Source organism: Boleophthalmus pectinirostris, unplaced genomic scaffold (genome assembly GCF_026225935.1).
Source record: "Boleophthalmus pectinirostris isolate CB_2022bp ecotype Guang Dong unplaced genomic scaffold, ASM2622593v1 HiC_scaffold_9, whole genome shotgun sequence".
Lineage (NCBI taxonomy): Eukaryota > Metazoa > Chordata > Actinopteri > Gobiiformes > Gobiidae > Boleophthalmus > Boleophthalmus pectinirostris.
Genome location: NW_026571541.1, coordinates 28,089,551 through 28,114,655, shown reverse-complemented (window position 1 = coordinate 28,114,655; position 25,105 = coordinate 28,089,551). Strand labels below are relative to the sequence as shown.

At 39.4% G+C, this 25,105-nt stretch overlaps 1 protein-coding gene across 1 annotated transcript; it reads left to right on the top strand.

Moving 5' to 3' along the window:
- The first annotated feature begins 545 nt into the window (after positions 1-545).
- LOC110171895 (tumor necrosis factor receptor superfamily member 19) lies at positions 546-23,524 on the top strand. Its single transcript, XM_020937703.2, has 10 exons — positions 546-819; positions 1,415-1,497; positions 2,894-3,007; positions 8,935-9,113; positions 9,196-9,281; positions 17,022-17,186; positions 19,126-19,254; positions 19,424-19,523; positions 21,361-21,509; positions 22,928-23,524. Exons 2-10 carry the CDS (start codon positions 1,432-1,434, stop codon positions 22,930-22,932), a joined length of 993 nt encoding a protein of 330 aa, XP_020793362.1. The 5' UTR covers positions 546-819; positions 1,415-1,431; the 3' UTR covers positions 22,933-23,524.
- Positions 23,525-25,105: the final 1,581 nt, after the last annotated feature.

The following is a 25,105-nucleotide window of genomic DNA, read 5'->3' as shown; positions in this document are numbered from 1 at the left end:
GGGATCAAAGTAGGTTGGATATGCCCCCCGGACCAAAATTAGTTTGACACCCCTGATGTAGACTGTAATGAGTTAAACACTGATCAAATAAAAACACATGAACATTTTCTGTATTTACTTAAACAAATGACTATCTATGTCTTTCTTTACAGTTGGAAGGAATCAGATTGGTCAAAAACTGGGACACCTGGGACATTTCTTGTATAAAACTGAGACAAATCAATGGTTTTGCATAAATCTGCTGAGACACAGGTCACAGAGGTCAAAACTGGGACTGTCCGGGGTAAATAGGGACATCTGGTCACCCTAAGCTTGCATAAAAATAAAATCATAATCCATAAAACACAAAATATCACTTAAACAGTATTAGATTTTGACACATGCTTTAAAAAAAAACATACAAAAAACGCAAAAAATAACCCATATCATGTTCAGTTTTCACGTAGCCTTTGAAGTCGTTGCGGCGGATCACGCACATCCACGCGCTCCTCTCCTGGCCCCGCCCCTCCCTCGCGCTCTCTCTCTCCTCTTTGATCTCGGCGCCGCTGTGAGCTCGCGACGCTGCTCCCCGTGTCCCCGTGCTCTCTCGCTCTCTCTCTCTCAGACTGTACACCGGAGCACACGGAGGAGGAGCGGACCCCAGCACCGGCACGTCGCACACACGGAGGAGCGGACCCGGGCTGACATGAGCGCACGAGCGGACCGGTGCGAGACCACTGCACGCCTCTCACCGGTCTGCAACTGTGGGCTTCTTCGGTCCACTTTAAACTAAAAAAACAAAACAAAAACCCACCCGGATTACTGTCTCTTTTTGTGCAGGTGAGATTGTAAACGTCGAAACGAGCCGCTGCTGCTCCCTGGATACAAACTTCAACAAGAGGGAGAACTTCTGGACTTTTATGCAAGCTCAGTTAAACAAGTATTTGCAGGTTTTAGCATGTGAACTTGTAGATAGTCCCAGATCTAAACGTTAAGGGGTGACTTCAGAGGAAATAAAAGCTACTGATTAAGTAATGTCGTATTACTTAAGCATTGTGGAACCTCAATTTGAAATCTGGCTCAAATGAGAGTCCTTTTTTGTCCTATTAAAATGTAGGCAACCAAACAGCTACTAACCTGCTGCAACATTCCCTGAAGTTGCATTATGTTAGGTCTACTGCGTCTTATTAGGTTTAGGAATATCTACATGACTGATTTCAAGTCAGAAAATCTTGATTTGAGCAATTTTGAGTTGAGGTCATCTTGATAGAACAAAATCTGAACCTTCAACAAAAAAAAAAAAAAAAAAACTTTAAGTGCTGTATTTTCTATTGTTCCTTTTCAAAAACATACCTGGACTTGTGTTTTGTTTCATACTCACATGTTTAACACACTACTGCATACATTCTTTGAAATATTTTGTCTTTTCTTGCAGATAAACATCAAATCAAAATGGTTTTGTTATTTGATGCCACCATTTCACTAGTGCTGGCGCTTCACGTGATGTGTTCAACTCTGGTAAGTCTATATTCCTAAGTGATTCTTTTAGACGGAATAATAATATGCAGTGGTGGATGAAGTACTCACTTTTGTTACTTAAGTAGAAGTACAGATACAGAGACAAAAAGTTACTCAAGCAAAAGTATCACATGAAGAATCTACTCAAGTTAAAGTATTAAGAGTATCTGTTTTAAAACTGTACTTTAAGAGTAAAAAGTCAAAGTATTTTGTGATTTTGAGATCTAATAAAGCTTCATTTGTAGTGACTTTGATAAATATTTGTGGAAGTTTTGTTCAGCAGACACCACTGACTGTTTTTTTTTCCCTAGCAGTTTTTATTTGTATATTTTTGTTTGCTCAAACTACAAACTTGTTAAAAATTAAACTCCTTTTTGAAAAAGTTACTCAAGTAAAAGGAAAAGCATCACATGAAAAAATCTACTTAAAAGTATTAAAGTATCTGTTTTAAAACTATACTTTAAGAGGAAAAAGTCAAAGCATTTTGTGATTTTGAGATCTAATGAAGTTTCAGTTGCAGTGATTTTGATAAAAATTTGTGGACATTTTGTTCAACAGAAATTTTTATTTTTTTTTTTCTCACAGTTTTTATTTGTATCTTTTTGTCTGCTCAAACTACAAACTTGTTAAAAATAAACCCCACAGCCTTTTTAAAAGATCTCAAACAATAACAAAAAGTACTTTTACTTTTCAGTCGTGTTAAAAAATGTAGTGGAGTAGAAAGTACAGATACCTGCTCTCAAATGCAGTGAAGTAAAAGCAAAAAGCACCCACTACTTATCTACTTAAGTAAAGTACAGATACCTTCAATTTTTACTTAAGTACAGTACTTTACTACTTGTACTTTGTTATATTCCAATAGTGATAATACATTTTATTGTGATCTATGCTAAAATAAGACCACATGGACATAAAAAAGAAACTGCTGGCCTATTGTTTTTAGTTGAAAATCCCATTCTTGTGTCTAAATGTTTTTATTATCTGTGTAGTATTGAAATAAAGCCAAATGTTAGTAACTTGACAACAGCACTGCTCCCTAAACTTCACCTAAAGCAACAAGTCAGTGTGAACAGTGGATATTACTTTACCCCTCTGCACTGTTATTGTCCCAGTTTGTTGAATCTGATATCTCCATTCTTTTGTCCCGTCCTGGCCATCACTGTATATCATTTCATTGGTATTCTGCTACACAGGACCCTGCTTCTGTAACTAAGCCCCTTCCCCAAGGACTCATTAAACCCTCTTATCTCACCCCACAGTATCAGACTTGTTCTCTAGAATAGTCCACGAGTTCTATTATAGGACTCGAATGTGATGCTCTGGAATAACTCACCGTTTATCTGTTATGGAGGAAAATGGCGATGAAATATAGGCATTTTTTCACTACCCTTCTCAGGTTCCCTCGGGGGCTGGGGAGGAGATCAGAGACTGCAAAGAACAGGAGTACAAGGACCGTTTTGGGAGCTGTAAACCCTGCAAGCAGTGCGACGCCGGGCATGAGCTTTCAAAGGTGCGTACTTCTTGCATCTTCAAACACTTGCATCAAATAGAAAACGCCCAATAATTGTTGAAATAATGAATCATAAAGTAAAATTGTGAAAATAACTGCACAATGTAAAGCTTCTTTGTCAAAAAACATCTCATAAGTTTTGAATAATAGGTAACACTTGAGTATTAATCAAACACGTATTCATGCTTATTAAGATTTCTTGTATGCACAAAAACATCTATTGTAATTAGGGCTGGGTATCATTAAGAGGTTGCCGATATGATACATACCTCGATACATTGAACTTTTGATTCGATAAGATATATTTCAAATTGATTCAATACGGTTCCATAAAAAATAAAGGCTAAATCATGGCTATGATATTAAAAGTCTTTGTGAAACCACTTCTGCTGCAAAGTTCATATGAAACACAAACATTTTAATCATCAAAACAGTAAAAATGTTGCATAAATGAGTTTCCTTCCTCTAAACAAACAACAAAACTGTAGCTCTGTAACAAAATACTTTAGTAAAATATACCAAAAAATACTCATGGCGATATATCGATACAGCAGCCCATGGTTCCGATACTGTATCATCACATTAAACGATACGATATATCGATATTTCAATATTTTTGCACTCCCCTAATTGTAATCTCCACAATTTTAATGGGAATAAAATAGTTAATGGGGTTAGTACTCGCAAAATACGGCCTTAGACAAAAATGCATTGAAAGAACTTTATAAATACTAACAAATATGTAATTATTATTTATTATGCATTTTACCATTAACTAACTATTAATATGTGGTCCCTAATCTGAAGTGTTACCGATTATTAACATCTAAAGCAGAGCTGTATTCTCAAAATATTGGTACAATGTTAAAAGTGTGCTATGTAACTTTTTAATTGGGGTCCATCTCCTTGTTTTTGTGGATATGTCATTGCTCTGCCTGAAATGTTCCACAGTATGACATTAAACAGCTCTACCTTACATTTATTAAATTACAAGTGGTTTTATAGCTCAAAAATACCTAGAAAAACAGGCATTCTGACTGTGAGCGAGGGTTGCCTCTCCACAGATCTGACCTGTAACTTGTCTGGTTTGGTCTGCATGAAGATAGAAATCTCCACAGCTGAATTATACACTTAACTACCTCTTTATTACCGGTCAAGGTCAAGGTGTTGAGCTCAAAAAGTGACTCATGCATAAATAAATTGTGTTCTGATTGTAAGGGCATTGTAAACATGAAATCCCTGCACATAGTTCTATTCATTCATACATATATACATACATAAACCTTTAAGACCTTTAATCTAGACTTAGTAGGGATGTAACAATAACCAGAATATCGTGATATTGTATCATCAAAAGTCTCTTAATTATATTGTGGGCTGTCACAATATCTCGAATCACAAGTTAATTTGCTTAAATGCATGGTTTTAAAGTAGTAACAGCTAAGAAACATAGGGAACTACATAGACCATGATTCATTTCACTGCAGACAACATGAAGAAATATGTTTTTTTTACTTTAATTCTTGGGATTATGACAGTATTGATTTGCAATGAGTCTTGTTAAGGTATTTTAAAAGCAATAAGTATCCCATCTACAATAGCTTCTCCAAAATATCCCAATAAATATCATATCGTGATAATATCATACTGTGAGCTTTAGATATTGTTACTTCAAGATTTAGACAAACTTTATTGATCCACAAGGAAAATTACATAATGCGTATAAAGGGATTCATGTTGTATTTTGAGGTTCTTGGTAATAACCAGCTCTGATCTAAAATGAGCCAAAACAATATTAAAAAAGCAGGGTACATCTAGTCTAATAGAAAAAGCACGCATTAGCAACAAGGAACAAAACCAAGAGTTACATAAGCTGTCCAGACCACTCTTTGAAAACCATCCATCTCTGTTGCTTGAAAGACTACATTTGTGCAGAATTAAACCACTAAAACAATCCAGAGAGTTACTTTAAAGGCGCACCATGCAACTTTTCTGAAGGAGGGTCTGTTATTTGCTTTGTCTGGAATGTTCCCTGGTAATATATGTGTGAATGTGGGTTGCCTCTCCTCAGATCTGACCTGTAATGTTGCCTGTTGTTGTTGTTGAAATAACTGGGTTTCATCTCTATCGTGGAACGTTCTAGACAAAGTAATAACAAAGCAATTTTACGAATAAGCCAACAGTGCACTTTTCTTATGTCAAAATGCACGCTTTTATACCTATCCCTCTAATGAATAAAGCAAACATTTAGGATCAACAGTGAAAAGAACACTGAGAACTTGGATGAAAGCAGAGCAGAATTGTGTGTATCAGAAGGAAACTCCATTATTTATTGCTTCCTGTCTTTCATGGAAATACCTGCCAAGCGGCCATTAGCTTTTGTAGAGCGCTGCCCGTTCTTTAATGAGTCACAGCCATATACTCCTGTCCCTGTGCAGCTCAATGCCTCTCATTGTTTCTCCTCATGGAACCTGGTCCAGCTTATTGTCTGCAGCTCTCGCCTCTGCTCTAAAGCTCACGGTGACCACAGGTGACTTCAGAAACTTACGGGGTCACCAGGCACATGTTAAAGGTGCACGGTGTACTTTTTGGATTTGGCTCGTCACATTCTTGTTTCTATTGTTGTCATTGCTCAGCCTGGAATGTTCCACAGGATGACCTTAAACAGCTTTACCTTACGTTTATTCATTTACAGGTGGTTTTATAGCTCAAAAATACTTAAAAAAACAAAAAACAAACAGGCATTCTGACTGTGAACGGGGCTGCTTGAAAGTTACACAATGCACCTTTAAGTAATCATAGGGTTTTCTTAAGTAGCAAAACCTTTCCTGAGCCTGACCCCTCTAGATTTTGCAAGATAACAGTGCACACATAAGAAAATGAGCTCAAGAGATTTTTTTTTTTTTTTGCATTTGTTAACACTTGTTTAGATCCTGCTGAGTTACACCTCTTGTGTCTTGTCTCTAGCAGTGCAAAAACATTAAATAATATGAATAAATCATTGTGAGGTCAAAACTGTGAACTGGATTATACCCACCGTTGACTTTTAAATATTTTCTTTATAGTTTTAGCTTTGATAATGTAAATTTAATGTACATAATTAGATTTTAAATGTGTTTTTGTTCTCTGCGCTGAAGTGACTTTACACTGACTCCACTACACTGTTGAAAAAACATTTCTCCCTTGACATGTGTTGCACACATGTATTTATGTCCAGCTTCCTTTAATCTGAGTGTGCACAGACATGCTCTCTGTGGTTGGCTGTATGCTTCAGTAGTCCCAGCGCTCCCCCCGCTCTGGTGCAGCACCCTGGGGTCCTGGTTAATAATTGGCTGCCTCATTCTTTCTGTGAAGGTGGCAGGATGTGGAGCAGGGAAAGTTTTGAGTCACTTCTGAGTCTGTGGAGATTCTTAAAGGACTGGCTCCTGGAGCAAAGCAAAGGTCTGGAGCCCCTCTGTGCAGCTGCCATAGAGATCCTGCAGGAATGTGCCCCAGTTTGCTCTGGAAGTTTGCCTCTGGAGGCTGCTTAGGCCGGCTGACAAACATCAATTAGCCCCTCTTCGCTAACTGTAGCTAAAAGAACCACCCACACTGAAGAGACGGCCATTACAGTCACTTATTCTTCCTCAGTCTCCCATATTTCAATCTTGGCTTTATTGGGTTCATGAATAGCACGTTGCTTAGCCTGTTGTGTTGTGTCAAGCATGAAGGAGAGGGAGTGAACTGCTTTGCCGCGCTGCTGGAAAAGTGCCAGGAGCAAAAGGCAAGAACTCTCCTTTGATGTGTCAATAAGTTGTAATATGTGGCAAGAGTGCAGTGCTCTGTTTCCTTTTCTGCAGTTTGTTTGGATTTTTAACGTGAACATCAGCCGATAACAGGGGCTTTGGGACGTTGACCACCTGCTTTTCAAATGTGTTTGTTCCAAAATCATGTCACTCACATCCCAAATTCAGGAAGGCTTGTGTCATTACAACAGTCATTACTACTAAGAATGTTTATCAGCTTAAACATTCCCATCCTTTATGTGCACGTGGCCTCTACTACACACAAACCATTTTACCTTGCCTAGGTCTGTAAAGAGTTAGGCTTGTGATGAGTGGTTTATGTGGCAAGATCAGAGGGCAGAAGTTGGCCCTGTAGCTCTTTTGTCTGCCCTGGCCCACTTGTGTGTATGTGGCATCAGCCCCTGCCCTGCCATGCGGTGCCCCATGAGCAGAGCTAGGCCTGGTAGGGATTAGCATGGATGACTGGTCCTGGGCCACCTCCTCCATGTGGAAGTGGGTCAAATACTGTACTCAGAACACTGTTGTCACTGCTATGAAAGGGCCTGATTTTAAGATCTAATGTTTCTTCCTTTTGATAGTAGCACGAACAAATCTAGAACGGCCCTATCCCATTTTTTATGAGTTTCTGTGTTTATCACTTTGTATGAACTCTTCTTTCTGTGGACCTCTCCTTCTTCAGCTTCTGCCCCTGTTCACATAAAGTCTTCCTCCTGGCAGAGGGAAAGGCCTTATATGGAGATCTCATAACAACAGCTGCAAAAGTCCAGCTTGCACCTCGTTCCAAGCCTGGCCTGGGAGTTTTTAGTGTTAGGATTATAAGGGTTTCACAACCAAATTCTTCCCTTTCCATCACAACGTTTTGGTACCATCAAACACTCACATCTTAACTTCCCTTTTAATACCTGCCAAAATGATTCCCCTGTGCCAACTCCCGTATCAGAGTCCAGTGCCCACATTCCAGTCTGACTGCATGCCCGGGCAGTGAAAGGGGACACGGGTGAAGAGAGAGCACAGCAAAGGAGCCCCGTTTGAAGCCGACCTTCACTTTAATGATATATGAGCCCCCCCCAAACACTGTTAAGGGCCTGACATTACAGAGGGGGCAACACTGGGCTACACCAGGGCAGCTGTCTCTGAGCTCATAAGATATGATCCATCTATGAAGTCACCTTGGCACACATATAACCCACGCCACATACAGGCCCAGTCTACTGCAGCAGATCTGCCCAGGCACAGTTTTCTGAGGCCAATCGCAAGGAGGCATCTGGATGTAGTTTGGTGAAAGACATTTCATCTCAGATCTGCATTGTGACAGACTGTTAGCTAGAGAGGGAAACATCATCAAGCCTAACACCGTGTCCATATGCCTGAAAAGACCTTTTTACTCTAAACAGCTGCTTTCAAAATGCCATTTTGTCATGATGCCTTCATCTTTATCATTATTAATGACCTGCTTGTTGACATAGAGTCTGTTATATTTACGGCACAAAACCACGCAACTAAAACAACGTTATCATAAGAAAACAATGTGCAATTCATGACTTTCGTGTGTATTGAATTTATTTACTAGAGTATGTAATCGATCAAAGGTTTGTGTTTTCAAATGTCTGGTGCTGAAATCTGCCCATGTGGTGTAGCCTTTAGATCAATCTCAAGGGAGGAGGATGCTTAGCTTTTCAAGAGCTCGTACAATAGTGCAGCAGCAGAAGAGATTTCCCTGTGCTCCATAAGCTCAGCTCCTTCCTCAAGTGTTCCTTTTCCAGCACTAGGCCTCTCAGTCCACAGGACACTTAGGGAGTCTGTTGGAGAGCTGCTCAAACAAAAACTCTGCAATAAACTAGCAATAATACAACAGTGGGTGTCCCCAAAGGGCTTTCTTATTTAAATGACTGGTCTTTCTGGGTCTTGCAGCGGAAGGCCACTTTTTCATACTGAGAGAGTCAGGCAGATTATTGCCTGTGTAAGATGGACTCTCCAAAGAAGCAGCCCATTGTTCTGGGTTGATCCCGTGAGCCAAGATCATTCTTTAATTCCAGACCCCTGGTAGTCCACATTCAAGCCCCCTTTTCACCAGCTGCACATCTCCCCCAAAGCTGCCACCCCACCTCTCACCGGCTCTACTTTCTCCATTAATCCCTCCAGGAATGTGGCTTTGGTTATGGAGAGGATGCCCAGTGCGTGCCCTGCCGGAGCAGTCGATTCAAAGAGGAGCGCAGTCTGCAAAAGTGTAAGGCCTGTCTGGACTGTGGCCTCATCAACCGCCTCCAGAAGAACAACTGCTCCAGCACCAGTAACGCTGTGTGCGGGGACTGCCTGCCCGGGTCAGACACCTGCTCACTACACATGTGTATTCTGTTTACTGAAAAACATGAAATAATGTCGTTTATTTTGTGCTCCTCACAGATACTACAGAAAAACTAAACTCAGTGGTTTCCAGGACATGGAGTGCATCCCCTGTGGCAACCCACCACCTCCATATGAACCTCACTGTAAGCACTTTTTAATGTTATTTCACCATTCTTTTACACCATTATTTGAGGACTTTAAAATGTTTTTAAAATTATACATGATATACTGAACATTAAAAATGTTGCATGTCTAAAACAACATTCACAATATGATTTGTTTGTCAGTGATCTTCCCACCTCTGTGTGCACACATTCAAAAACTTTATGCATGTGAAAAATCGCTACGTGCCAAAGGGATCGTGAGAGCTAAGAACTAGTTTTGATTTGCAGATAACAGTTTTCTTGGTTTAATAATCCAGTACCCCAGAGAAATCTGATCAAATCTTTCATAAACTATTCAGTTAATATACAATACCATTATTATATTGACTAAACGTTAGATGTCTTTATACCTTTACTTTTCATTCTAACTGCACATTAGCTTTGTGCCCAGGGCCAAACCAAAACTCCTACAGTATTGCCACAGTCTTTGCCGAAACATGCCAGCACAAGGCCCTGAGTGTAATCAGAAACACAGCCTGTGGTGGGTGGAGCAGGCTGCTCATTCACCAGCAGCATGTGGTATAAGTGAGAATAAATGGTGGGATTTAATAGTGCAGTAGTTGAAATGGATCGCGCTAACTGTGCAAACATGGGATTAGTGTAGAGCTTTGAAAATATGCTCCCAATAATTGAGTAATACCTGCTTGAACATCAACATCCATTGATATTTTTATTGTCTCTGTTGCTTTAGTTTGATATGCACGGTCCATGTATCCAGGACAGAAATAGCCTTGCCTCAAAAATCCAGACTGATATCTCTGTATTTGTGTCTGGTCCCCACACCCTCCGTGTCTAAAGCCAGAACCAAACATCGTGCTGTCAGATTTGTTTTTTTTTCTGTGATTCATGTCAAACAAAGGAGCTCATCATTTCTTTCACCTCAGATTATTAAAGTTTAGTGCTTTGCTTGTTTATTCTCCAGAAATCCGTGCTGTTCAGTCCCCAGTGATATGTTTTCCATTATTTTTTTTTTCCTCGTAGGAGAGAGATAGACATATTTGTTTTAATATGGATGATCTGTAGTCAGGGAGATTCACTGGTTCACTGAGACTCACATCTTCGTCACGTAATGACAAAGTGTGCATCCTGAATCCAAAGCCAAAAATTATATCCAAAGTGTTTTAAATGTATTATATTTGTGATGGTAATGGCCTCAGGGGTACAGCGTTAAGGCTGAATTATAGTTTTGTGTCGACCCAGTGCACACTGCTGCTGTCGCCTTGTCGCCATCACTTTTGATTTATTGATCTGTGTCAAGGTCTGTGCGCTGCGAAGTAATTCATTACCACAACGCTAGGGGGGAACCAGGTGGAAAGTCCCCAAGCTGGAAAGCTGAATTGTACCCTGTATGAAACTAAGTTAGTTAATCTATATACATATAAAAATAAATAAATAGATAAACATTTTTTGTCATTATATATTGTACACATACAAGTTACAATATATCCCAACACATTTGTTCATACATACATACAAAAAAAAAAAAAACATGCAAAAATTATGGGGTCTCAACTGTGCTGCAACTTTTTCAGGATTTGATCTTACATATTTCAATTATAGACATAGTTAAGACCTTTCTAAAAGTGATTCTGAATGGTTTTTGAACAAATTCTGTAGCTTTCTAAGTTTCTTGTGTTGTGCTGCTTACAAATTATGTTCCTGGCAGGTAAGGAAGTAATTAATATTTCTTTCCAAGTCAAGTTACAGATGCTATGGGGAACAAGTAAAAAAATTTTAAAATACGATTTCATAGTAAAAGTCTATGAGCAAATGAGGATTATATCGATATTACAAACTGAAAAGATATGTGCTGCTTCAGGAAGATCAGTAAAATGACATAATCAAGGCCTGACATTTGGTCTTGCCACTTTCACATTTCTTTTTATTTTGATATAGAAGCTGATTTTCTAACTCAGTACATCACAGTGTGTGACGCAACCGACTAAAGGCACACTGCTGTGCCCGAGTGCCGCGCGGTTGACGTGCATCTCCGAAATTCAACGCTCTTTATATATTTCCAGTAGGCCTCTTTCCCACTTAACGCAAATCCGTAAATCAAAAATGACGGCGACAAAGCAACGGCGGCAGTGTGACTTGAGTCGATGCAGAACTATTACTTCAGCCTTTAGCCCACAAAACCAATGCATAGTGCCGTTGTATCCTTGGGCAAAGCATTTTACTCATCTTACATAGAAATAGTGGTGTGGATATGGCGATAAAAAATGTAATTGTGATCTGAACCTGTGACGATATATGAGGATTTATTGAATTTCTGTTTAATGTTGCTTTTTGTTCAAACACTTTTAACCACTCGTTTCTCCTCTGGGCCAAGCTCTCTCTTCCTCTGAGTGACTGACAGGTGGCTTTATCACAGTGAAGTGAAGTGTGTGAACTCTCAGAAGTAGCAGATGGCTTTCGATACCTTTTGATCGATGAAGGAGCAGTGAAAATTAGCTTTTTTAATGTACTTTGGACTTGGGACAACTTGGTCTGAGGGCACAAAATGACCATTGTTTCTGTAGAACATAGGAGGTAGTATTTTCTCCCAGCTGTCAGTGGAGCATTCCCAAATGTTTAAAGTCGTGTCCCTCTCTGCAGTGTTATCATGAGCTGGTGGTGAAAAGTGAAAGGCTGGGGTATCGTTATGGTCCGCAGTGGCCTGGGGCAGAGCTGCAGCTGTGTTGGGGGAGGCATTGCGGTGGGGAAGGGGGGGTAAATAGTAAATCTTGTGCAGTCTCCTTTCTTCTTCCCCTGCCCTTTCCCCAGTGGCTCTTTGAGTGAAGTAAAATGAGATTGTGTTTTATGGATTCCTCAAGCCTCATGAATGTTTTTGATCTGATGTGTGGCTCTGGAGGGCTGCTCTCATCGGGTCACAGATGCGTCTAAACGTCTTCCACACATATACACGTATGTATAGAGCTACACTGTCCAAAACACTAACACGCATCCATAGTTGTGACATTACAAAGTCTTTTATGTACTCACAAATATGCCCAAAGGCATAATGTCTCTTCTCACCACAAATAAGAACTTGGCTTTGATACTCAGGATTAGGCTTTACACTCAATACCAATTTTGATACGACAATTGTAAGCCATTCTTAAAATAGAATGTAAATTTTCTACACTGAAATAGTAGCTTTTTAATAACACAATGTTGTCTTATATTAGTTCTGAAATAGATAAAGCCATTCTTATTCTTACAGTATTCAAGAAAGGTCCAGTTTATGTGATTTCTTACTTGTTCTTACAGACACTAGTTTTAGAATAGTATGTGAGTAGTAATTTTTTAGACAACCCAGAGTGGCTGTAGTTTGGCCTTACTCTTTGTTAATGTTAATTATTATGAAGTGATGCCAATATTTGCCTGTAGAGCTGTTCAATCAATCACATAATAATAAACTTGAGTCAAATTTTACTCAAATCAAACCTCTTGTTTAAAATCTTCTGTCAGTAAAAGCGTGCGGTTCGGAGCAGAGTTCAGACTTCGATTCTTTTTGTGTGAAATGGTATAGATTAAAAGTCATGTTTATGTTCAGGAAATAAGGAAAACGGTGAAAAAATAATTATTGAATACAGTACAAGGCTATATATTGGCCAGCTGAAATGTTTTTGTAACCACAAATACTTAAAGTGTTTTTATGTAAACAATTACGGAACGTGAAGTCAAATGTAATGCCAGAATTTTTCCACATTATCAAAGCCCAATGTTCATAACAAAGTTTGTACGACATTCACAAAGTGCTGAATAAAGATATAGATGTCTGAACTTGTAATAGATGATAGACAGCTCCAGACGATATTTGCCAAGAATGGGTGCAGCCAGATAGATTGGCTTTCTCAGAGTGCAAGGAAGCCCAAAGCCCTTTTCACTTTACGATCCTTTTAAACCCCTTTTCCAGACCAAAGTTGGATCATTTTAAGAGGTGTAAGAGGTGGAACTTGTATTTGGACTTGTGGCATGCCATAAAATGAGCAGGCGAGAGGCTGTGGTTTATATGGCTGCTGTGGGAGATAGGATCAGCAGGTGAGGGCGCTTCAATGAGCCACTGTTTATGTGTTTGCTGCAGCTGCACAGACACAGAACACACAGAACACACAGAACACACTGTCTTTGTGTGAGGGCCGGGGCAGGTGAGCTACTCAATACAGACGGTTTGACCCGACTCAGACAGCCACATGTACAATGTGAGGATTAAGAGCATAATGTTTACACAAGGAATACACTGCATTATATCTGAAGCACACAAAGATCAGGATCAGGGACATTTCTAATTCAACTTTTGTCACATTGACGTCTTAGTGGAGCGCAGGAAGGATATTGTTAGGGACATGTTTTCATTCATGCATGTGTCTTACAGTGAGCAGCGCCTTTCCACACACCTGACTCTTTAAGTTGGCCTGGTGGAGGGCAGGCCATCTGCTTTTCTCTAAATGTTCTTACCTTGTGTAGAAGATTTCAGAAAATGGCATAAATCGTATCCACCCCCATAGAGAACCTTCTAAAATGTGGCTTTAACTTTTCTTCTGTATGAGGTCTTACACCAGAAACCTTTCACTAGGCTGCTTTAAAGGTGCACTATGTAACTTTTCTGGTAGAAAATCCACCAGCCCGCTGTGGTTGGAAATGACATGTCAAGTTATTTTATTAGCAAGCAAACAGCTATAAAGTCATAAATGGAAGCACTGTACAAGTGCAGTAAAATTCTGTCAATGGCACCCCACTTGACTTTCTTAAAAGTTATTATCACTAACCTTGTCTATGCTAAAATAAAGTTGTCTTTTTCCTCCCAATTGAATTCTAAAGATCTCATATCATAGTGAATTACAAGCGCCCCACACAGGTAATGTTTATATTACATAACAAAGAACACTTAGGTTTGAAAACGCTGGATGCAGTTCTCCTTTTATGATGGATAGCATGAAAAGCAAACACAGGTTACAACATTCTCAGAGGAAATATTTATTAGAGCGAGAGTTAGGCATGTTCAGCTGTAAATTATGTTTGAGAGGTCACTACATTTAGCAGCTTTAAAATACCTGCTTCAACACTAAGTTATGTTTAATGTCAGATGAGTCATGTGTAGAAATATGCTCCACTGATCCTTCACAAAGACACTACTGTCAGAGCTTTCAATGTGATTAACATCTGCAGCCAATCCCCATACGCACCCACTCAGCATATTAAACGCCTATAAAATGTCATTTAAAATGAGATTAATGTAATTTATTCATTATAAATGAGGTCATTATGGTTACTAATGCGTGTAATAGACAAATATTTAATGCTTGGATATCTACAGATTTGGGTGTTGCCAAAAAGGTGAGCTAATTATATTTAAAACAGAACAAATGTATTAAATTTTCAATAAAAATATAAATCTACCTGACCAACGGGACATCCATAATAAAAATATTTGCTTTTATGTTTAAAAAGTTACATGTCGATGCTTTAAATATACAGTAGGTCTCATTCCCATTATGTCGTCACCATTTATATTTGTTTTTAAAATCATAGTCTTGTGCCTTAAGCTGTAATCAACCCAGTTTTTCTGCATTTGTGGGAACTTGTATAATTCTAGTCCCAACATGGCGCAGTGTGTGAAGGGTCTTGAGGGTGTTAGAAAATCTGATGTCATCTTTGCTAAATGAGTTGAATCATGACACTGGCGAGCAGACTTCAGCAATCATCCAAATCCTGCTGCAAAACTACTTCTCTATGGACAAATGTTTCCCTCTGCGCTCTGAAAACAAAAATAACCATAGATCACGTTTGGAAAGACTGAAGCTTGTGGGATAATGAGCAGCGGTACACACTAAAATATGTACACAAGTAAAAGTCCAGTTGTATGGCTAAAGATTTACTCAATTACAAGTACAAGGACCGCTTCCAAATTGGTACTTTAAAGATGCATTCTGTAACTTTTGTAATACTTTTCTCCGTGGAGATGTTATTGCTTTGTCTGTAATGTTTCACAGTATGGCATTAAACCTTTCTATCTTCATGGAGACCAAACCAGTCCAAGTTACAGGTCAGATCTGTGGAGAGGCGACCCCGCTCACAGTCAGAAAGCCTGTTTTTCTTGGTATTTTTAAGCAATAAACCCACCTGTAATTGAATAATTATAAAAATAATAGTGTGTAATTAGAAACACTGAGCTTTAATCAGGGCAGTCTTGCGTGATGTCACCAGCTACTTAAAACTTACTACAGCTACTTAGTTCCACTTTAAGGCTTTGGGTTAAAGTTAGTGCATTAAAATTCTACTCAAGGTTACTTTTTCATGTACTTCAACATTTTCAATCGCATTTTTATATAAATCCGGATCAGATTTTGTTGCATTTGTCTTGCGCTGTGGCCAATCAGAGCAGAAAATGCAGCAATTGTTTTGTGTGTTTGCCGTTATTATAAAAAGGATTGGTTTTGAACTTATTAAAGTACAATTATATGGCTATAATTATGCTCAATTACAAGTACAAGTTTAGAAATCGATTCCAAATTCTCTAAAGTAGGACTACAAGATTAATCACAATCAAAACGAAATTGCAGTTTAAATGGGTGTGTTCTGTTTCATATGTCAGTCTTTTGGTCAATTCTCCTGGATGTATTTAAAATATGAACTTTGAACAGAATATTATTGAATATCACTCACATCTACAAAGCCGGACTATCTCGTTGGTGTGTGAATCTTGAGCAGAACTCGAGTATCATGCAGAAAGCCAGAGGCAGGGGCAGAGAGCGACTGTAAATCAATCACAAACATGTTGGACAGGAGCACACATCACAAGTGTCTTCCTTTTGAACTTTTCATTAGAAAAATGAGCTCCGGCCAATAGGTCAAGTCTGTGTCAGGTTACTGCTCTCTGATTGGCTGACAGAGTTTGAATCATATAAATCTGAATCATATGCACTGTGATTTATAGGTATAAAAATTCATGTAGTATCCTGTTATTATAGGTTATGTGTTTGAAGTTTTTGTACCTCACTGTCTTTCATGATACCGGCAGATTCATAGGTTTTCCAATGGTTAAGGCTGGGCAGTTAATCAGATTAATTCAGTTAATTCATGTTTTTCATTGTCAAGGTTTAGAAATTGCAAAATTGAACACTGAGGATTATTATGAAACAAGTTTACTTGACTTTCTTACTTGCAAAGCAGATTATTGTGCAATGAAACAATTGTGACTGTAAAAAAATTCATTCTAATTTTCTAAAGTTTTACAGTTAGATTACATTTCTATACAAATGTGATTGCAGGCAGTTTATAATTGCCTTGCTCTGACTTTGATTGAAATCATAATCATCCAGTGTGTGCAAAAAATCTAGATTTTATTTTGTGGTGAGGCCTATGGTCACATTTTTGGAAGTGAGAATGGAGAGGGGCAATACTGGTGCAGTGTTTTATAGATGGGGTATTACACTTCTATGTGGTATTAATTGTTAATGCATAACATATTTAGATATTTACATGTGATCTTTTATCGTTTTGAAAATGCTGAAAACAACATGTTATCATATCTAAGTTTCCCATCCCTTGAGTCACGTCACCATGAATGCTTCTTTCTAAGTAAATAGAAGTTTAATACCATAGTGTGGAATATTCTAGGCAAAGCAATCTCAGCGAGTGTCAGAAAAGGTTACCCCACAGTGCATGTAGACTGCAGTTTTTCTCCTCTAAACTGCAGTCTCACGCATGTGCTTGGTGTTGCTTGTGTTGCAGGCAGTGGCCGTGTGAACCTGGTGCCCCTGCCTCCGCCTGGGACCAGCCCGAGGGACATGGCCCTGGCAGCGGTCATCTGCAGCGCTCTGGCCACGGTCCTGCTGGCTCTGCTCGTGCTCTGTGCCATCTACTGCAAGAGACAGCTGCTGGAGAAGAAGCCCAGTGGTGAGACAGGCAAAAACACACAAGGAGTCTGTCTGTCTGTCTGTCTATCCATTTATCTGTCTATCTGTCTGTCCATCTGTTTGTCCATCTGTCTTTCTAACTGTCTATCTATGTGTTTATCTATCTCTGTGTCTGTCTGTCTGTCTATCTGTCTCTCAAGATGTCTATAGTTGGTTGGCCTGTCACAATAACACATTTTATGCTTTCATTCTACTGATACAAAAAACTTAAAGCATAAAAATCACAGTTATCTCCTTTCTAAATGAACACTATTATTAAAATATACCCTGCGATTAATACATATCAGAGAAACACTTAAAGGGCATGTACCTGTACAATAACGCTTTTTATTGTCCGATGATCAGAAAGTATCTGTTTGCATGCTAATGACGGCAAAACTGTGCTGTGAAAATTGTCAGAAATGCTTAAAAACTCATCATGGTAAATAATTACGATACTCTGAATGCATGCAAGGTAAGTGAGAATAACTTTGGACCACTGCAAACTGTTTAAAATGGCGTAGTTCTGTTTTTCCAATAGACCATATATATTCATAAATGATTTTTTATACAGTCTACGGTTTTTCCACACACAGATCAGGTACAGAGCCTTTAAGTAATGATTTAGTCTCAACAACAAATCTAATTGTACCACAAAAAACATTATTAAGAAAAAGTTCACATGATAAATACGGAAGCCCAAAAAATATTGTTCCATTTATTATTTATAGAGTGATGAGTCAGTATAGTAATTATCGTGACAAGTTTATATTTGATCTTAATCAGAAGAACAGACAATAACAGGATTACAGGTTTAGAAAGGTTACATATTGCAACTGAAAATATTTCTAAATGTTTAAATATTTAAAGGGTTATATATATTTATATTTAGGTTGAGGGAAAAAAAGATGTATGGATGGCTATAACTTAATTTTCTAACTCTGAGGTTCATCTGTCTTTGCTTTTTGTTTGTTTTCATGTGCACGACTGGCGGATAGATTGTGGTTGTGCTTTCATAATGTACAAAAATGAAATAAAAAAAATATTTAAAGAGCCCATATTACACTATTTTCTGATCTATATTATGTTGTTTCCTCATCACAAACATCCCTGGAGTTCCTGTGCTAATACAAGAAGTGTTCAACTGTGTTTTTAAACTCCATACATCTTCTTTAGAATCATTTGGACAATTTTAGCTCTGGAAATGCCGATCTCTGCTGAACAAAAGATAAAATGTAGCCGTTAACTTGAAAACTACCACTTCATGAAATCACAACAGAGCATTTTGAGCTTTGGAGATGTAGACAGACTAATAATAAATACTCAAACGTGTGTGAATTAAACAAAACACAACTCCAGGTCTGTTTTTGAGGAGGTAACAGCTTTATAACACAGCTCAAAGCTCATGATATAGGACCGTTTTATATCAGTGATGCAAGAATTTTAATTGCTTCATCGGTGACAAATACAAACCACAAACTAGAATCTACTTCACGATGAAAATATGAATAATTTGTTGATCCTAAAATATCTGGCGCACTTGTTGTGACAGGCCAACTTGTATATTTAGTCGTTAATCGTTAATCTGTGGGCGGTTATTTATCACATTGTGGGGAGTGAAATCAAGTCTCCATGACGTAAATACTAATATTAGATCAACAACAAGATTTTGAGCTCAGATATGGGTTCAAATCGTTTACAGAGTTTAGGTTAAGGTCAGACAATTAGTGTTTATGAATTATTATTATGTATTGTGCTGAAATTAACTAAAATTTTGTGAATTAAATGCCCATTATTACTGTGTATGTGTCATTTTGATGCCTAACTCTTTGTTCTTAAGTAGCTCTCTGTCAGTTTTGTTTTGTAAAAGTAGCTCACTGAAGGAAAAATGTTGGAGACCCATGCTCTAAACCCAATGTGTGTGTTGTGTGTGTGTGCAGCGGCCTCCCTGCGCTCCCAGGACTGTCCATACACCGGAGCAGAGCTGTCCTGTCTGGATCCTCGCTGGCTCCACGATTTCCACCACAGACCCTGCTGCCAATGCCACCTGGGCCCCGAACACACCTGTGGTACGTTCAACAGAGGAGTTTGTTCAGCTGTAAAGAAATGAAAACTGTAGAAAGTGTCTGTAGTGTTTAGAAGAGCTGGTCTCCTTGTTGTTTTCTGTCCTCACTCGTGTTTGTGTGTGTTTGTGTGTGTTTTTGTGTGTGTTTGTGTGTGTGTGTGTGTGTGTTCCAGGCCCTGTGCACTTGATCCCATCTCTGTGCTGTGAGGAGAGCTGCAGTCTGGGCCACAGCCAAAACAGCCCCCTCCATTCACGCAGGAGCATTAGTATGGAGTGAGTGTCTCTGCCTGTCACATACATCAGACATACAGTACACAGTATACAGTATATAGTACACAGTATACAGTATGAGATGGACATACACATACTGTATACTGTAGGGTTGGGCAGTATCCAAATTTAAACCTTCTCAGGATTTTACCAGGGTATACGGTATTAATGTATTACCAAAATGTTTTAGTACGACTTTGGTAAACTACAAAGCCGCAACGCTGTATGGTCCATGCGTATGAACTGCAGACTTGTTTCACATGAACCATCTCCAACACGATACATGCACAGAACAGACTCACCATCAGCAGCACATCCTCTGTCACAGAAAGAACACTCATATTCCACTTAGTCGTGTCCTTTAGTCCAACAGAAGCTGAACCGCATCAGCGCACAAGGAAAGAGCTGTTTTTATCAGCCCTTTATAATTTATGCAAATGAGCCATGTGGTTTCAAGTTTTGTTTCTGTAAAACATAAACAAATGTGCGCCTGAATCCAAAATGATGCCAAATTGCAGAAGAACTAGTATTTTTTTTGGGACCAACTCACTTGCGGCCAGACTTGCCATTTTTTCTTGGTCTCCCTTGTGAGCGTCATGTGACAACGGAACGAAACTAATCAAATGTCATCTCCTCACGCAGTTAAAAGAAACATTATAGATTCTATTAGTTTTAAATTGTGATGGCATTAAATTGAAAATACACACACACGTTCATTTGTGCTGAGCAAACAAATTTAGGTATCAATAAATTATAATATTATATTAGGTCCTTATGCGTTGCAGATTTTTTAAATGGCGGTAATGAAACTGAGACCGCTGCTACTTTTTGACACCGCAGGATACCGTAATACCATATTACCGCCCAACCCTAGTCTACAGTATGTGTATGTGATGGACATACACAACCAGTCCATTTAAAAAGTTTGTACCAGCTGTTTCATGATGACTCTTGTCAACAGTACAGTATGTATTTATTATGGATGTAACAATAACCGATTGTGATATTGTATCATAAAAGTCTCACAATAATATCATGGGCTGTCAAAATATATCAAATTACAATACATATATAACTACATATCCCATGATGCATTTCAGCGCAGATAACATGAAGAAATATGTTTTTTATTCTTGGGATTATGATAGTAATAATTCACACTAAAATCTTGTTAAGGTATTTTAAAAGCAAAAAAGTATCATATCTACAATTATATTAGCCACTTCAAAATATTGCAATAAATATCGTACTGTGAGATCAAATGGTCCAAGTTAAACAAAAAGTAGAGAGAACTTGAAGAGAAGCTGAAGAGAACAGGATCTCATGTCATTGCATAGTACAGGCAGATTTGGGATTTCACTGGCCTTGGCACCATACTCAGGCCTAGTTCACACTACTTATTATTCAGAAATCAACACGATTTAAAGTTAGCAAATTAAAGTATCTCGTGAATAACTTTATTAGAAGGACTTCGGTTTGCTCGGTTTGCGTGCATCTGCAGTAAACATAGACACGGCTCCACATAAAGGAGGAATGTGGTGCATATAGAGTGAGGAAAAACAAGACAATTAAAAAGTGTTTCACACCCTTTAAGTGGAAATTGCTTCACCTCCAATAAAGTCCTGAATCATATTCACTGAATCACGGCACGATGCCCCCGGGGAGCACTCTGACTCCGGGTCTAAGCGCACAATCAGTTACATGTGCTTAATTACTGTCTTTGAAGTGCACAAACTGAGAATCACTCATCAATACAAAATACTGTACATAGAAGCTGTGTCTGAAGTAATGATTTATTATCATCATTATCACCAGTGCTAACAGTCACCTATGTCCTTAGACACACAGAGGAAGAGGAGGAGGAGGAAGAGCCTATGCAGCTGGAGACCACAGAGGGGTCAGAGGTCACGGCACAGAGACAGAAGGACCAGATGGATGGACCAGAGTACAGTGTGAGACATGAAGCTGGGACAAGTGCACTGCAAGAAGGTAAGAGGAGCTCAGGGCTGCAGAGAATGCTCATGTTTTTAAGAGCAGGCTCAAGACCCACCTTTTTTCTTAGTTTTTGCTTGAAATCTTATACTTTTACTTGTTTCTATTGTACACGTTATTATATTAATTTATTTTAGGTATATTTTTAGGCTGTCCAGTGGTTCCTTTGTAGGAGCCTCTGCATCAGGAGCAGAGGTCGACTGTGGCTGTCGGATTCTGTCCAGTGGGCTCCTGGTGGAGGGTTGGTGCTTGGGCCTCGTCTCTCCCCTGGACCCTGTGGCAGTTCTTGGTGGCGGTGGACGTCTCTCTGCTCCTGATGTAGTCGGCTCCTCTGATGATGCTTTCTCAACTAATCCGCCTGTATTCAGCCTCACGTTTTACTATGTGTAGTTTTATGTATTTTAGCATGTTAGTGTGCGTGTGAATCCGTGTATCATTCGTTCATTCATTTTTCAATATCCATCCATCCATCCATCCATGTTTTTTAAATAAATGAATTGTAAATAAATAATGGAAACACAGATAACGGCTGTTTCCCGTTTTTGTAACATAAACTATGATTTTGCGCCACATACGGACTGAACCAGAATTGAAACAGGTTCGGGACCGGGACTCAGACCGGGACCAGACCGGGACCAGACCGTGACATAGACCGTGACATAGACCGGGACCAGACCAGGACTGAGACTGGGACTGAGATGGGGACCAGACCGCAACTGAGACCGGGACCAGACCGGGACCAGACCGTGACAGAGACCGGGACCAGACCAGGACTGAGACTGGGACTGAGATGGGGACCAGACCGTGATTGAGGCCGGGACTGAAAATGGTTTAGTCCTGGTTCAGACCATTTGCGGCACAAAAGTTTGGCATCACAGTTTAAGTCACGTAAACAGAAAATGGCCATTATCGTTTTTTTCCATTATTCATTTAAACACAAAATCAAAAACTGAAAAAATGAATCATTATCAGTTTTTTCATGACACAAACATGAGACAAATAATGAAGAAAACTGTTTTTTTTTTTTTTTTTTTTTCTTATTTTTGGTTTTATTTTGAAAAACAAATGAAAGAATGATACACAGATTCATGTGAGTGTGTCTGGCTTGTTTGGTTGTGTGAGGTCGGGCAGCTGTAGGGGTTGGGTAGGCAGGTAGGCGGAAGGAAATGTGGGATTGTTTTTAATCACTGTAAAGTAGTTTGTGTAAAAAGCGCTTTAAAAAGTTTGATTGATTGATGAGTGAAGCGCACTGTACATCAATTCTATCAACTATGTGTCACCTCCACCTCCACACCTCCATATAAAACAAAATGAGATAAAATAGATGAAGGCCTTAACACTAACCCCTAATCCAGTAGTGAGGCCCTCTTCAGCGAGCTCTCTATCTCATGTGTGAACCCTCCACTCTGTTCCAGGATGACAGGGACGTCTGGCTGCTCCTGTTTGAAGCCGAGGCCAGAGCTGTGTCAGATTCCTCCTGTTCCCCTCCCTCCCCCTCACTCCAGTGTACAAGTCTGCAGCTGACCTCACAGGCCCTCACGAGCCCTCAGAGCCCCTCACACACACAGCACGCACGAGGTCAAACACGAGGCCAAAACACGACGCCAGACGACGAACGACGACGGGGGGATGAATGAAGTCTGACAGCAGAGACTTTCTATGGACCTCTTTGCCTGAGAATGTTTTTTTAGCATCTTCATTTGTAGAAGAAAACCAGTGACTGCGGCGCTGGTGATGAAGCTTTGTGTGTCCATGTAAACAGGTGTGAAGAAAGAGCGTACTATGTTGCACATTGAAGACAATCGTGACACTAAAGACGTGGAATGTTCACTCTAAATAAAATATGCTGTAGATATTGTAAGATAGTATAGGCTATTCTAATATTTTTGTAACATAGACCTCACGTACAGTGTTATCTTTACTTCTTTAGAGATAGGATCCATGGCTGTGAAGAGTTGCTCACGTTTATTCATGCTACAGATTTGTAAATAAACATACAAATTGACTTTTTACATTCAGTTGCTGTTTTTTTTTTTTTTGTTCAGTGTTTTTATAAATCCCAAAGCATTTGAATCCGTGTATCATTCGTTCATTCGTTTTTCAATATAAAACCAAAAAAATTTTCTTCATTATTTGTCTTCAAAACCAAAATGAAAAAACGGATTTAGTTTTTGATTTTGTGTTTAAATGAAGAATGGAAGAAACAGATAATGTCCGTTTCCAGTTTGCGTGACTTCTGTGACTGTGATGGCGGACTTTTGCGCCGCATACGGACTGAACCAGGACTGATCCAGGTCCGGGACCAGACTGGAACCAGACCGGGACTGAGATCAGGACTTAGACCAGGACCAGACCAGGACCAGACCGGGACAAGACCAGGACTGAGACCGGGACCAGATCAGCACTGAGACCGGGGTCAGACTGGGATCGCGACAGGGACTGAGACCGGGACCAGACTGGGACTGAGACCGGGACTGAGGCCGAGACCAAGACCAGGACCACACCATAATTGAGACAGGGACTGAGACCAGGACCAGACCGGGACCAGACCAGGACTGAGACCTGGGTCAGACCGCGATCGAGAAAGGGACTGAGGCCAGGACCACACCATGATTGAGACAGGGACTGAGACCGAGACCAGGCAGGGATCGAGGCCGGGACCGACCGAGGCCGGGACCGAGGCCGGGACCACACCATGATTGAAACCGGGACTGAGACCAGGACTGAAAACGCTTTCGTCCTGTTTTAGTCCTGTTTTAGTCCTGATTTAGCGGCGCAAAAGTCACAGAAGTCACATAAAAGAAAAATGGCTGTTTTTCTGTTTTTCCATTATTCATTTAAATACAAAATTGAAAACTGAAAAAAATGAATCGTTATCCTTTTTTTCAATTTGGTTTTGGAGACAAATAATGAAGAAAATAATTGTTTTTTAATTTTCTTATTTTTGGTTTTATATTGAAAATCGAATGAATGAATGATATACGGATTCATTTGCTACACATTTTCAGTATCTGACTCATACTTATGCACTTTCTACTTCGCTCTTCTCAAACTGCAGTATAAAACTTGTAAATTAATTTAAGCCTAATGGAGTAATTATTTTCACCATAACATTTAGTGACGACAATAAAAGAGAAGAGATGCCTGAGGTACCAGTGGAAAAGGTCGTTATTAGAAGTGCAGTTGTGGTTTGAGACGCCTAATTATTTCGCGGATAGCGTGTGTGCTCCTGGAGAAGCAGCCAGCGTAGAAATCCACAGATCCACCACAAACAACAGCCCTGAAGCAATCTAAAGAAACACTATGTAACTTTTTGGTTGTTTCTACAGTCACTGCTTTGCTTGGAATGATCCACTGTATGATATTAAACAGCTCTACCTTACATTTGTTCAATTACAGGTGGTTTTATAGCTCAAAAATCGCAAAAAAACAACAACATTCTGACTGAGTGGGGTTGCCTCTCCACAGATCTGACTTGTAACTTGGTCTGGTTTGGTCTCCATGGAGATAGAAAGGCTGACTTTGAAACATCCCAGACAAAGCAACAACATCTCTATCTGATCACTCATGCAAGTTTTGACATTTATTTATGC